The sequence below is a fragment of the Nymphalis io genome, chromosome 8, assembly GCF_905147045.1.
Source record: "Nymphalis io chromosome 8, ilAglIoxx1.1, whole genome shotgun sequence".
NCBI lineage: Eukaryota > Metazoa > Arthropoda > Insecta > Lepidoptera > Nymphalidae > Nymphalis > Nymphalis io.
The window spans coordinates 10,851,891-10,867,820 of NC_065895.1; the positions used below are offsets into that span (position 1 = coordinate 10,851,891).

Below are 15,930 nucleotides of genomic sequence, written 5' to 3' on the forward strand. Positions count from 1 at the left end.
ACATTGAATACAGTTTGTTGAAAATAAAATAATTATTTAATGTTTCGGTTTTACATATGTTATTTATTGAGTAATACCCAGTGAAGCCAAAAGTCAATCGGAAAATGATTTTGATGCGTCCGCTGAAGATTCCCATTATAGGATTGTGATGAGAGTCTTTCGATATCGAAATATATCGAGAACTCCTCGATAAATAACGTAAGTAAATCCGGAACATTGATTAATTGATAATTATGAACACTCACGGCTCATTTAGTAATAAAAATAATTTTACTTAATAAAAATATAAAAAGTCATAATTTAAGAACTAGCTTTAATAATTTTAAGATATATCTAAATATTAAAACGAAATTATTTTAACTCGATTTTTTAATTAATTATGATCCAGACTCAAGACGAGTCCTTTTCGCTGTTTCTCTCGAAGCTTTGTGAACTATTGAAGTACGGAGTGTTATGCCGAAGATATCTTCATGATATCTATTTTCATCCTAAAAACAAATTACATTAAGATTATATTTATTCGATTTATAATTAATATTTTTTTACTTTTAAATATTATTTAATTTTACCATTAGATAGAGTATAAAATCTTCAACTTCCTCTTCCGATAAATTTGCATGCGTTTTAATGACTTCTTTCAGTTTTTGTTGGACTTCTTCAGCCATTTTACAATCACCACAAACATAGAAGTGTCCTCCTTCTTCTACTAACATGCGTGTTACATGCGCTCCCTCATCGTGAAGGAGGGCCTGGACGTGTTTCTGTAATTTGTCATTTTTTAATAATAAATCAATTATATCATCTTGTATACTGGTAACTTTATTTTTATTATTCAATCAATATTCTTTAATTTAATGTATCAATAATAATAGATACAGATTAATTTTCATAGACGTATTCATTAAATTTTAAATAATGTATTTTATTGACCTTATTGACTCCTTCTTCCCTGGAAAGTGCTACCAAAGCCTTTGTTAAAACTCCTTCAGCTATTGCCTGTTCTTTTTCATCTTTGTATAAATCCATACCCTTGTATCTACAACCGAATAATAGGTAAATGGGACCCGCTTTCTTCGAATTTGAATCTTTTATTTGACATCTTCTGTGATGCCAGAAGCCTCTGAATGGAGCTATACCAGATCCAGGTCCCACTAATATTAGAGGAACGGATAAATCTTGTGGCATCCGGAAAGTAGGGGCTCTGTAAAGAACATGGCTATCTTAAAAATATATATAAAAAGGACTTAATATAATTATAATAACAACGAAAACGGGTTTTCTTTTTATTACATTAAATTGTTTTAACCCAAATATTAATGTAAGTTAAAAATAATAATTATACGAATACGATGTAACGCATATGACTTTTTGAAAGCCATTCCTTTAGGCTTTACAGTTTTTACCTTCGTATAAATGCAAAAACTTCATCATCAGGTTTTAAGCTTTGTAAGTAAGTTGAGCATACACCGTAATGAGTATTTCCTTCACCATCTGAAAAAAAAAACCTTTTTTTTAATCTATATCCTAAGTAATTAAAATTTTTACTAGATTGTTTTTTGTGAGTCGTATGGAATTTGTTTAAATTTTAGTTTTTATTTTGTCATATAATATAAACCGTCAATGCCAATCATTTATTTATTTAATAGGAACACTAACAATATACACATTAAATGGTGGCATACATAACATCCAAAGAGAAAAAATCAACTTCTGATATGTATATCGATTACAAGTGTACACGACATTCAGAAAGTATCGCGTCAACATAAAATAAAATAAAATATATAAAAGTATGTCAAATATTACGACCTATTCAATAATTATACTTACTTTGAGTCTTATAAATAACGACTGAAACTGTTACATGAATTCTTTTAGGATTCTGTAACGGTGTAGATGATATTGAATAGAAACGAGGTTGTAGTTGCGGTAATAATGACGCAAGTAACGAGGCTTGAGGTCTACATGAAGGCACTTGAGCAAATACCTCTGATAAATGAGGGAAATAATGATGTCTCCAATCATCATACTTGTTTGAATCCTAAAATTATTTACAAATATTAAACAAAACAAATATTAATAATACTAAAGGATTAATGCTAACAGACTAGACTGTACATATATAAACCGCTGCTGTAGAGTTTCGGCTGGAGCAGTATACTGTATTAGTAGTGGATAATAGATAATAATATAGGTACTGTTTATTTTCTTTAATATTTTTGTTAACTTAAAACCGTTTTATTTTTGTAATTGAATCTCTAATACTTGAATAAATAAAAATATTGTTATTAAACAGAGTTTTTAAACTCACCTCGATTAATTCCTTCAAATAATCAGCCTCGTTCTGATCGCTACAAACTGTAGCCAGATACTTTAAAATTTTTGTGGAAGGAGGTGTTGTTATATCAAGGAATCGCGTGAAAATTTCACGGACACTCAAAGCTGGCATACGCTCGTGACATTCCCAAGTCTTTACAGCACCTGATTACCAAATTATAAAACATATAAATATTGAGCCTAGTGATAATTTCGTAAGTATATAAGGAAAATAAAACGAACCTGTAGGTGTAAGCGTCTCTTTCATTACTTGTAGTTGTACTGCTTTATCAAAATTATCGACACCTTTTAGTCTTGCTAATACTGCATCTACTATTTCTGTTCGATTACAAGCCATGATACCAACGTGATCACCCGGTTCGTACTTAAGTTCATCCTTTAATTGAACAATTGTTTATTCAACATTAATTCAACATAAATATTACAGGTGTATATTTATAGTAAGACTGCTGTTAATTCTATTAAATTCAACAAAAGTGGTCACATGATTATTTATACTTACTTCAGATTCCATATCAACAAAAATTGTTGCACGGTCAGTAGTATGTTCACCCAGATGTTTTGTTTCTTTTATTTTACATGATATAATTTTTTTTTTGTAACTATGTTCAAGAGCAGATTTCATGTCACTTTTCTTGTCAGTTCGACCAAACCTAACAGTTTCTTCCGTGAGGGGCATCCTTCCAAATGCTTTCTTGGCATCCTTTACCATATCATTCTCTTCAATGCAGAACGTTTCGCAAGCTACCTATAATTATATCAGTTTATACATAATTTCCATTCGAAATATATATAATGCCATTTATAACCATTTGACTTACATGAAATATATTGGAAGACCAAACACGAAATTGCTGTTCTTGACCACACATTTCATCTCCACATGTAAGATCCAAGAGTCTTTCACCTCCCAAATCTTCTAGAATTTTGTCTACTGTTTTACCAAACTGGCAAAATTTTGGATAAACACTCGAGCCCAGAGCGAAAACGGCGTAACAAACGTTACTTAATGGGCCTATGTTTTCTGCTGATGTCCCAGTCATATTACCTAATGAAATACCATTAATATATTTTGAGTAATTAAATCAGTTTATTATACTTATGCTTGCGACTTCGTTCGTATTATCCATTTTTTTACGATATAAAAAAAACGTATTCTGTTTCTTTTTTTATCGTATCGTACGTTTTTTGTTAATTTAATTCAATGTTTGATAGACACTTTGATCTTAGCCAAAAGGCCGAGAAGCGATAGACACAAGTCGAGATGGCCCAGTGGTAAGAACGCGTGAATCTTAACCGATGAACGTGGGTTCAAACCCGGGCGAGCACCTCTGAATTTACATGTGCTTAATTTCTGTTTATAATTCATCTCGTGCTTTTCGGTGAAGGAAAACATCGTGAGGAAACCTGCATGTGTCTAATTTCATCGAAATTCTGTCACATGTGTATTCTACCAACCCGCACTGGAGCAGCGTGGTGGAATAAGCTCCAAACCTTCTCCTCAAAAAAGGGAGAAGAGGCCTTAGCCCAGCAGTGGGACATTTACAGGCTGTTACTGTACTGTACTGATAGACACGGTTTCTTATGCTTAATACGTATAATTTAGGTATAGATAACTTTTAACGTCAGCAATTTCAGGTATATGTTTTAAAAAAAACTGTGAAATAAAATGTCAGGAAATTACATACTCTTATTAGATTCCAAGCGCGATAATTGTCTTTTGTAGTCGTTTACATTTGTATTTCTAGACTCCATTCGTGAAAGTTGCTTCTTGTATTCCATGCTTGGTGTCATAACGCTGTTTGTACGCATTAATGATTTTGGCGTTGGCACTTTATTATTGGTTCTAAAATATAATTTTAGATATTACATAATATATGTAGGTAAAAGTATTTGTAACAATTAGCCTAATTTCCTTTGGAAATTGGATTACATATTTACAATAGTCTAAGGAGAATAACTAATATTAATTTTTTTAAGTATTAAAATAATTCATCTAAAATAATAATATTTTATTCGATTAAAAAAAATAAAAAAAGTTCTAAATTTAAAATTGTTTACTTACCCAGCACTGTCAACTTGGTCTAAACCCTTCTTTTCATTACACAGCATTTGAAACAAATGTTTAGCAAATCCCTGTAATAATTATTACACATTTTATTGCTCATTAAAGACGAGGAACCTAAGAAACTGACATACAACTGTGAAAAGTACCACTTAATTTGTAGGAATGTCTGATAATTTTATTGTCTTTGAATATAAAGATGTTTTAAGACTCGTTTTTGGTGTCGTATAACCATGTTTAGTATGGCATTTGTTTGTTCATTAATAAATCCATATCGAATATATTAGTTTCGTAAAGACCGAATTTTAAAAAGCGTGGGACACGTTTTATATTATTGACAAATTAAGATAGGATTATCAAAACCGAAAAAGTAGGAGAGACTTTAGCCCAGCAATGGGACATTCGCAGACTGCTACTTTATTAAAACCAACTAAAATTGAGATAAAAAATGTGAAGTAACAAAATTTAATTCAAATTTTATTTATATTACGTAATTATGTGTTATTTCGTCGTAAGTATAATTGGTAATAGATCACACAATCCAATAATATTTTAATTACCTCGTATATAATATTTGCTTGTAATATATTAGTTGTAATAATCAAACAAAACATTAGTTGTAATGTACATAAGACTATTTATATGCAGTCAATGAGACATAGAGACTAATTAAATATAAAGTATATGAAAAACAATTGAGTTATATATTTTAAATAAGGCTATTAAAGTGTCTCATTATTATTAAAACATAATAAATTAAAAACTATACAATCGTTGTATATTTCAAAAATATATATTTGAGTAGGTTTCTGGCTACAAAATATAAATCAACCAAAGTATGACTCCATATATAAGAAGGTATATTTTCAGATATTGCTTAATAATAACAAACGCTAATATATGATATACTTATATTTTCACATTGCTATTGTCATTATCATCACCATCATCCCTTTCTTGTCCACTGTTTGATATAGACCTCTCCAATGAGCTAGATCTTCAGCTCTCAATCTCCTTCCGCTGTCAGCCAGTTTGCGTATACCGTCACTCCATCTAGCTGGAGGACGTCCTACGCTACGCTTGGCAAGGCGTATTACCATTATATAAATAAGAAATGATAAAGTTCATACCTCGCCGTTTGCAGGCGGTTCGCCGTTGCCAAATGTTGAGGTTACGATCAACAGGAGAGTCTCGTGCTCAATCGAAAACACGTCGTATTCTGACATAGCGTGTACCTTTGGAGAGTTAATTTACCATATAAATCATATAGAGTTGGATTTTTTTCATAGCAATTTACAAATTTGTGTGAGTTCGATTCGATTATTGATCGATATGTAGAACTAAATGATCTGTTATCTGGTTTAAACGGTGAGCGAGCAGTTTGTTAAGAGACATAGACAAAACATCATAGAAATCATGTTTGTTAGCGCATCGTAAAATAGGTTTATAAATATGTAGCCTCTTTTCATATAATTAAAAATGTAAACTACACTTATTGTTAAATTAGTTTTAATTAAATTAAACACTGTCATTGTGTTTGGGAATCGTGTGTTATTCTATAATTGATAGTACATATTTAGTTTAAATAGATGTAAGGAATGTATTGGATATACATTTTTTACAACTGTTGGTAATGTAAAAATGAACAAATAAAGAAAATAATAAAAATTCCATTTAAAATAGTGGTGATTATTCAGTATTGAACCTGCGGTCTTCAGTTAAGAACCACTGAATTGTCTCGTCAGCTATTTACAAACATCAAGGCAATATAAACTTTGTTTAACTTGATTAATCTACGAATACAAATTGAAAATATGACCACAAGATTTTATTAAAAAACTTGTACCGATATTTGCTTAAATTGAACTGTCAAGCCAATTCAATACGATTCAATCTGATGGAGACGTATAACACGTGTAAATTAAAAACTCACCTGGGCGTTGAATGCGTGACCAAAAATGGTCCCTAACTCCTTCGCATACTGTTCAGATTTCCCCGTCTCGGTTGCGTAAAGGATGGTGGCTTTGATTCTCTTCGAAAGCGCTTGACCGAAGAGTTTGGATGTAAACTTGACGGCTCGAGCGATTTGTTTAAAATGAAACTTTCTATGCCTGGTTTTGACACCTTCTTTCTTGGTCCATTGGTGAGTTTTCCATGCAGGGTCCTGGGTAAGAATTATTACTATTTATGCTCGTCAATGTTTATCATAATCATGATAATGGTCTTATCCCTTGGTGCACGAGTCCGACTCACATTCGTCCAATTTTTTCATATAAGATTTAAAACGCTTTTAAAAGGATTACTTTTTAATAAGAAATATCAGTATACCAGAATTCACAAAAAATACTACCATTGGTAACCTAATACTTTTGCTTAATGCACGCATTTTCAAAAATATATATATAAAATTTGGATGTCGGACCCAATCCGATGTTTTACGCTATAATAATATTACATAATGTTTTTTTTATTCCAGTGATAAATTATTTTAAAAAAACCATGTCTTATTTATTATAATATTAAGTGTATCCTTAGAGCGTAGCCCGGATTAAAACAACAGAATATCTCTTAAGAAAATTACAATCGTACTTTATTATTCGTAACTTACTTGATAATCATATGACGGTCTCATGTAGTACAAAGCCATTTCTTGATGAAACACTGACGTAAGAGACGAAGACATCGGAGGAACAATCCAGATCCAATCTGAGGGACATCCACCCCTGGAAGAGGAATCTATTTATTTCAAATTCACTTTTGTATGCAATAAAGTAATTGAATTGCTTTGCATAACAAAAAGCTAGTAGCATCAATATATGTAAAAGATAACTATCAAGAAGTTCACAATACAATATGATAATGAAATCTTGAAATTCAATTTACAAATATATAGGTATTTGTTTATTTATTACCCTTCTTATATAATAGATATATAAAGCTAATTGATAGGAAAGAGCGTGCAATACATGTGACAAAGGCCTTATTGGCTCAGAAATAAATCAATTAAACGTTATACATAGTAACGTTTCGATTTAGTTTGACCTTGAAATTTTATTGATCATGTTAAAATATTATAACAAATAATTTTGATATATTTTATATCAAAATTGAAATTTTGGGACGTTACGCAATGTAACGCACTCAAATTCGTCCTTGAAAGTATTATATTACTATACCTGTGTCCAACGAAGATAATATACTTAAAAATAAATCACCTGCTTTTGTTTTCATTATCCATGTGTTTTATGAATTGCTCGGAAGCCGAGTGATGATCTACAATAGACACATTGTCTCTGTGAAAGCTGTGAAGCACCGCTATGTTCACTTCTACTAGCGCTTTGTCTTTCCATAATGAAACGTAGGATTCTGTGTCTAGACCCATTTTAACTGCAACGCTCTGGGGAGTGAAAATTATTGTTTTAGAATTCTAGTTTATTTCCTTTATTTGTTTTTTAATAGAAAAATATTTTATTTCTCTTTTATATATTAAATATATATTTAAATTTAACAGTGCGGATAAACCATATAAATCAACTTCCCTTAATTGCGTTAGTACTATAAGTATTAAATATTGATTGTATCCATTAAAATTATCAAATGCATGTGGCGTTACAGAATAATAATGTATGCGATAAATTAATACATAATAACATTTTTTTAATATTTTTCTGTTTGTATAGGTACAACGGATATAATATCTTAGTTCGCAAAGTTGGTAACGCATTGGTAATTTAAGGTGTGGTGGCGACCACTTATCATCAGATGGCCTATATAAGAGTTGACTTAGCTATTTTATATAATTAAAAAAAATACCTTGATAACATTAAGTCTGTTAGAGTCACTGAAATTACGACATCCAATCTCCGTACCCATATACCAGCCATTGAAAGCAGTTCCGGTAAATTCGAGTCCTCCACAATCTAGTCTCATATTGGAAACAGCTGGTAGAGCATACCATTGCAAACCTAAATCTTTAAACCATTCATATCTAAAAAAACATATTTATACATTATTGAGAATTGATATAAATTATTTTCAAAGAGAGTTGTTATGTAGCATTTCTATGTATTTTAAATTCAACAAATTACAAATGTTCATAAAAATATAACCTGTATGGAAATCAACAAATTCTAACTTTATATTTTTATCATCTACATGATTCTGTGTACAATTGCCTATTAAGTTTTAATTTATTCTCTGCTGTATTATATATACTTTCTAGGTATTGACGTCATGACTAAGACGTTTTATAATTAAACACGTAACAAGTTACAAAAGTACAAAGTAATGTTGTTAAGAATTTTCAGCAAAAGTTAAATAAACATTACCATCATTAATTACAACTTCAGCAAATTCACAATTCTTTAAGTTTCAAGGTATACAAATTAGCGAGTTAATATTTAACGCTCAATTAATAAGTTGGATACATTAGCAAGTCACTTTGGTAGTTTTTTTGTGAACATTTTATATACTTACTTTGGGTGTTCCATTTTAACTTCCATTATTATTTCTCGAGGAATATCAAAATATTCAGGATCTTTACCATCAGCTGATACGACAATTGGTAAGATGTCCCATGCCGTATGAGGCGGCTTCCATCCGAGTTTTACGCAAACCTACAAAATATTGTGATATTTTATGACGTAGAAAAAAATCACTAAGCTTTTATTAATTATAAACCAGTAAAACGCGTTTAGTTAGATTATGGAAAACATTATACTAATTTACGAAGAAAAAGAAAAATATTTTTAAAAGACTGACATAAATTAAACCTCGTATTTAAATAATTAATTAAAGAAACAAAACGGTCAATTATAGTTTGCCAAGTTTTGTTATTTGGCAGTGTTCCAATATGGTTAGTAAACATTCAACTCAACATATTAAAAAGGACGGTCTCCTTAGATAAGGTAAATTCAAATTATATTTAAAACTTTCCATTACAAAAAAGGATTCTTAGAAATGTTATCTAAAATTTGATTCTGCGAACTCTTGTATGTGATTAAATTTATTTTTGAACATTATGATATCACAAATTGTAACCCATAATTTTGTTTGAGGATTATTCGGCTGTAAAACATAGCACTTTCTCTTCCAACTTAAGCCTTATTAGTATCTTCAAAATATTGATATATCTGGCTTAAAATTCTTTATATATCCGCGACAAATTACCTTATTCTCTTGATGATGTCGTTCAAGTAATGAAATAATAAAACCAACGCCTCAATAAACATAATTCTCGCATTTTCGCCAACATAGGTTTTATAACAAGTGTAACAAATTTGATAGAATGTATTCATGCATAGTAAGAGGGCTACACCTACCAATTTGTTGGCAAACGTACACTTTCACTTCAATCAAATTTAGGTTTTAAAACGATAACTGTCGGTTTTTATCCTGTAAATATTCCCTTGGTAAAACGATGTAGTTCTCAATATTATTTTTTGAAATGTTTTATACCTGAATTATGTGTACATGTGTAAATAATAGTTAGTTATATCTTCTTCTAGCTTCTTCTAGCTATACTCAAGCTAGTGTTAGCTTTATATTACCCACTGTGAAATTAATGTGAAACATACCTCATGCAGAACACATACCTCTGTAAACTCAACTCTGGCCGGATCACCTAACACAGTTCCATCTGGTTCCATATACCCGGCGTAGCTGATGAGCTGTGGATTCCATATCCTGTAATCGTGTTTGCCATCCGTACGTTGGGGAAATATGGTTATCGCTGACCTGTAAATTGAGTACATAGTTAGCAACACGGTTAAAAAGCTGGGTGACGTTTGTTCACGCTACAAATATTAGTAATTTACTCAACAAATTTTAATACGGTAGCATTAAAGACAAATGTAATGTTTATATTATTTTTTTTACCTAGATTTTTACATGAAATGATTATTTTTGTACAAGTATAAGTACTTATATATACAAGATTATACTTTATGGCAAAATATATACATATTATACATATGTTTATAATATACTTATTGTATTTTTATGTGGTGAACTTTCGGAACTTTTTTCGGAACTTTTCTTATTTTGTTATATTTTATAAAATATAAAAAACGTTACTTCAACGCATTGCAATAGCAATTTATAAAATTGCAACATCCTTACAAATATCGTGTACTAAATTCTAAACGATATTCTCGCTTTTTCGTAGGAAATTGAAAACGTCAGACAAAATTTTGTCATATAAAAAGATTTTCGTGAAAGTATTCCGTCCATTCATTAAGACAATTGTGGTGATGCCAACTTTACCCTTTTAATTTGCTTTGTTATAACTTTCATTACGCGTTTTGTTTCATTATGAGATAAAAGAATGAAAGCCTCGTCAAAGCCGGTCCATTTATGTTTTAACAGAATTTCGACACTTTGGCATCATGCTGTTATTAATATAAAAATTGGTTCATTTTTCTCCTTCTATTGTCGCTTTATTATTTGAATTGAAATAATATTTGAAAAGCTGATAATATTTGGAATTTTTATATTGTAATTTAAATAATATACTTTTACTGAGATCTGAAAGTGCCCAGTAGATTAAACATAAGGATCTGATTAACAGATTACAGTAGTAAAGGAAAATATCTGGAACGTGCATTTACAGAATGTTACTTTTTACATCTACTGCTATTGTCATTTGTCCAAACTGCCTATGAATGAGTTAACTATTATACGCACGCACGCACGCCTCACCTTATATTCCCTTTGTTGGTTGCATACTTGATGTGATTGCAGAGCGCTTCGAACATTCCACTGGCAGTGGTCACTGCTCTGCAATCAAATATCTGCAAAAATAAAATACGTTGATACATAATATATGTATTTCACAATTAACATAAAACCGTCCTCCAAAATTTTGTCAAAATTTTACATTAAAGAGTTATTGCTATTAATAATTAATACTACAAATAAAAAATCGAATAATATTTATTATTACCTGTAACTTTTTCCACTGTATTCTTCCAATACATCGCGATGCATTTCTCCACGCTAGCTTCGCTCCAAACACCAATTCAGCTGTTTTGAGCTGATAAGTGTCTCCTCTCTTTAATTCCTCCTCGACTTCTTGAAGTCTTCTTATATGGGAGTCAGTGTTTTCTCTAAAAATATTATATTTATAAAAGTTCGAAAAATATTTACATATGATGCAAACCGCTACCGCAAATTCAAAGTTTATGTTAAATTCTAACTTAAAACTGCAAAACTTCGTCGTTATTTTTTCGCTATAAATTTAGTTCTTATAATATATAATTATAAAAGTAGTTATAGAAACGCATTTAATTGCACAATAAGATCAATTCGTATGCCGTGACGGCAAACGGCTCTATTCTTTTTTGTGTGTATTATATAGCACCGAATTTAGTGCTGGACGTCAAATATCAAAATGCCTACGTAATCTACACTTACATATTCGATAAATTATTAAACGCTCACGAACATAAACTCAACGGAAATAGGTACGTACACCTACAGAAACAAATAACATATGTTAAATACATCTGTGTGTGAGTGTGTAAGTATTTTTTATGGTATAGGTAGGTGGACGAGCATATGGGCCACTTGATGGTGGTGGTAGTGGTACACCAACGCCCATAGACATTGGCATTGTAATTAATGTTAACCATCGCTTACATCGCCAATGCGCCACCGACCTTGGGAACTAAGATGACATCTCCCTTGTGCCTGTAATTACACTGGCTCACTCACCTTTAAACCGGAACACAACAATACCAAGTATTGCTGTTTTGCGGGAGAATATCTAATGAGTGAGTGGTACCTACCCAGACGAACTTGCACAAAGCCCTACCACCAGTAAATATATTTATATGTGTGTATGTAAGTCTTTTTTTATTCATGATTAAACTCTGTAACTGTGACTTAAAAATATTGGTATGTGATAATATTAAGACTCAAAAATTGAACCGAAAAGAAAAACGTTCTAATCTATTTGTAATAAGTACTGACCTGCGTATTGAAGAAAAATATTGTTTGAGGAAAGCTTGAGCCTCCTTATAAACTTCTTCGACATTTCTCGGAGTATCACCTCTGTTTGGAATGTCCATTATGCTATTCTGACAAACTGACGCTGAGCATTTCGTATTCTGTGGCAAAGAAAATCATTTTAAGCAAGTTATGTCATACAGTAATTATTTTTATGATTTTTTTGAAATAGCATTAAATTACAAGTTCAAATTATGGTATTGTTATTTTTCAACCTATTCGATCGCATCGATAGAACGTTAAGTCTTTGTGCCTCTAACTAGGCTGACTTACAAACCCTTCAAATCAAAAAGCAATTTCATCTTTAATTATTGTCGAAAAAGAAAAGATAAAAAATTATATATGATATATAATTGATGATAATTGAATATGAATAATATGATAAGATCCTGAAATTTATGTTAATTATTAAACACGATATACATACGAGTGTATAATTTATTGTATTTATTAAAAATAAATTTGTAATTTCATTGATGGAATACATACAAAATAATCTTGTTAAATAATTAAATATAAGAGCCCACTTGAAGTATCTTTTGAATTTGATCGACAACATATATATTTTTAATAAATTATGTACAAAACACAATATATAAATAAATTATATGATTTTATTCAAACATTCGAATAATGCTTATTTAACATTATTCTCTTTCAGCAAACCTAAGACCGCTCCAAAAAGGAACGAAACACTTTCAGAGTTTAAACTATTAGACGAAACCCGAGGAATGCTTTGAAACGCTACGAGGTATCCGTTTTCCCGTGTTATTGCACAAAGCTACCGCACGCTTTAACGCTAATGTGCAATTTTTATCTATTAAATTTCTTTAACGAGACGCAAAATGAAAATAAATATAAAAATACTGGAAATATTTATCAATCTTACATTCTCTTGTTCTACTATAGTTGCGATAAAGGTTTTATAGCTAGGTTATATATATCAAAGGTATCCTTTTTTTTTTTTTATTATTATTCTATTATATATATATTATTATTATTATATTATTCTATTATATATATATATATATATATATATATATATATTATTATTTTTTTTAATATTCGTATTCATTTAAATGACAAGTATACGTTAAGCATTATAAGTGATGATGTAATAAGATGGACGAAGAAATTTAGCTTAGACTCGGGTATATCAACAGCTAACTTAGTTTTACATAGAACAGATATTTTGGGATTTAAAAAATATTTTTCCTGAAGGAAACCGTCGAAGGGACCAGAATGCAATTAACAAAAGGAACATAATTAATCAAAAGCCTATACATATACCGTGTGAAGTGTATCAATTACATTATAAGCTTTATAATAGATCTAAATAAGTTGCCGGCTTCACTAACTATACTTTTTAGTGTGTGTAGTTCTATTTTTTTTGGTGGAAAGTGGTCACCACAGTCCATAGACATTGGCGCAGTAAGAAAAACTAACCATTCCATACACCGCTAATGCCACACTAACCTTGGATGTTATGTCCCTTGCGCTTGAAGTTGTACTGGATCATTCCGACTGGAACACAACAATACCGAGTACTGCTATTTGGCTGTAGAATTAAAAAAAAAAACAAAATTGACCAAACTGTAGCAAGCTTTGAACAAGGTAGCGCAGCCTTATTAAATACCTAAAACTTTATATAAGACCTTCTCTCGAAACAAGGAACGAGAACAATACTCATTGATGCTTTGAATTCGAACTCAATACTTTTGGTTGCTAATACCCTTAATAATCAATAAATCTCCAAACGAAGAAATTATAACCAAAGTTTTAATTCATATAGGAAAATTTGTCTGTATCTAAAAACCTATAAAATATGTTTTAGATTAACAACAATCTATTATTTTAAAGGGAAGTTGGTAACAAAATTAATTGTTTTGATTTATATGTATAAATTGACTTGGATTCGTTTGTAATTTGGCTCAAGTTGCTTAACAAACATGACGACAGTCAGCGATAAACCGTTTCAGCTATTGCGGCCAATACCCAGGAGGGATCGAATCAGGAAAGATAAGGAATACGTTTGTTGCGAACGTTTGCTTTTATCTGGATTCACCATGTATTGTATTTATTATACTACTTTATACGATGATTTTCATATAAATGTTAACAATTTTTAGTACTATTGTCTATATTATAATCTGTTTTATTTAATACGAAACATGTGTTCCATATGTAAGTGTAGTGTCTGCTGCTGGTCTTTAATAAATAGGTATATATGTAAAAGGAAAATTTTGAATTGGAATCATTATACAGTTTCTAAAAATGCCGAATTTTTATTGTGATGTTCATGTTATTTTGCTAAATGGGCTACTATATATATATTAGTACATGTTTGTATGTATATCTATTATGGCACCACCAATTCGGTTTCTATTTTTTTCTCCTTTTCGGTTAGGTTGACGGTAAGAAATCGCCATAAGTCCTTCATTCTTTCATACGCCATAAGTCTTTCATTCATCCTTGTAACACATTTAATAGTTCTAATAATTTTCTGTACCAAGTTTTATTGAAGCTTATGTAGAGTACATAATATAATATGTTTTATACGAAATTATTTTGAACCCGCAAAAACCGCTATTAAAAATATATTTATTATTAGCATAATTTTGATTACATAAATACTTTATATTACTCTTTCATTGGCTTCTTTTTTATTTTATCTGTATAATAGAATTATATAATTCAGATGACACACCTTCCATACTAATTAAACTAAGTTACTTAAGAAACATGACATCAACATCTTCTAATCTGGTCTGCGCTGTTGTGGGCAGTTCCCCAGAGACCTGTGGGGTTCAAGGTTCATTTTTTATATTGAAGACAAATAGATTATGCTGCATATAATTAAAATTGTAAATAATAATTATATATTTATTCTTATTGAAAATAAAAAATAAATCGCTCGATAATGTCAACAATTAAATATTTCAACCGATCATTCTTAGTATAAAATTCAATTTAGGAAGTAAATAAGGCTATTAACATTTAAAGTTCATAAGTTTATAATTTAAAAAATGTTTTTATTTAGGTATAAAAATGTAAAATACAAACGAATATAAATGTAGTCAAGTTTGGGTGTTAGACGTGCAACATAAATTATTTTTAAACGTTTCAAGTGATTTTTATCTCAATAACACTCGAATGCTGCATTTTACAGAAATGACAAACATACTAAAAATATACATACAACCCATGTGTCGTGGTTTTACGCGCTTTAAATAAAAAATATATATTTACATACATAACCAAATCGACTAAATCGATTTTGTTCTGCACATACACAGTAACAGTAACAGCCTGTGAATGTGAATTAAGCACATGAAAGTTCAGTTGTGCTTGCCCGTATTAGAACCCACAATCATCGGTTAAGATTCACGCGCTCTTACCACTGGGTCATCTCGGCTTTGCTACACATATATATATTGTTTTTTTTTCCAAAAACAAAACAATACCTAAATAAATACATCTTATTGATTATTAATGTATGAGCTAACGAGCACTCTTTAACG

The 15,930-nt window shown here is 30.4% G+C and overlaps 1 protein-coding gene across 1 annotated transcript in view; it reads right to left on the bottom strand.

The window, feature by feature from the left end:
* Positions 1 to 299: 299 nt before the first annotated feature.
* Positions 300 to 15,930, bottom strand: part of LOC126769943 (nitric oxide synthase-like) — a 41,251-nt gene continuing 25,620 nt past the window's right edge. Inside the window, exons 2-22 of the mRNA XM_050488974.1 lie at positions 12,374 to 12,510; positions 11,346 to 11,508; positions 11,102 to 11,193; positions 9,997 to 10,138; positions 8,879 to 9,018; positions 8,216 to 8,390; positions 7,618 to 7,799; positions 7,011 to 7,125; positions 6,336 to 6,566; positions 5,533 to 5,637; positions 4,403 to 4,473; positions 4,026 to 4,183; positions 3,159 to 3,385; positions 2,840 to 3,085; positions 2,560 to 2,713; positions 2,312 to 2,481; positions 1,831 to 2,041; positions 1,404 to 1,491; positions 931 to 1,201; positions 570 to 761; positions 300 to 488 (exon numbers count right to left, since the gene is read on the bottom strand). Coding sequence (XP_050344931.1) covers positions 378 to 488; positions 570 to 761; positions 931 to 1,201; positions 1,404 to 1,491; positions 1,831 to 2,041; positions 2,312 to 2,481; positions 2,560 to 2,713; positions 2,840 to 3,085; positions 3,159 to 3,385; positions 4,026 to 4,183; positions 4,403 to 4,473; positions 5,533 to 5,637; positions 6,336 to 6,566; positions 7,011 to 7,125; positions 7,618 to 7,799; positions 8,216 to 8,390; positions 8,879 to 9,018; positions 9,997 to 10,138; positions 11,102 to 11,193; positions 11,346 to 11,508; positions 12,374 to 12,510 — 3,381 coding nt within the window. The 3' untranslated portion in view covers positions 300 to 377. The remainder of the gene's footprint in view (positions 489 to 569; positions 762 to 930; positions 1,202 to 1,403; positions 1,492 to 1,830; positions 2,042 to 2,311; positions 2,482 to 2,559; positions 2,714 to 2,839; positions 3,086 to 3,158; positions 3,386 to 4,025; positions 4,184 to 4,402; positions 4,474 to 5,532; positions 5,638 to 6,335; positions 6,567 to 7,010; positions 7,126 to 7,617; positions 7,800 to 8,215; positions 8,391 to 8,878; positions 9,019 to 9,996; positions 10,139 to 11,101; positions 11,194 to 11,345; positions 11,509 to 12,373; positions 12,511 to 15,930) is intronic.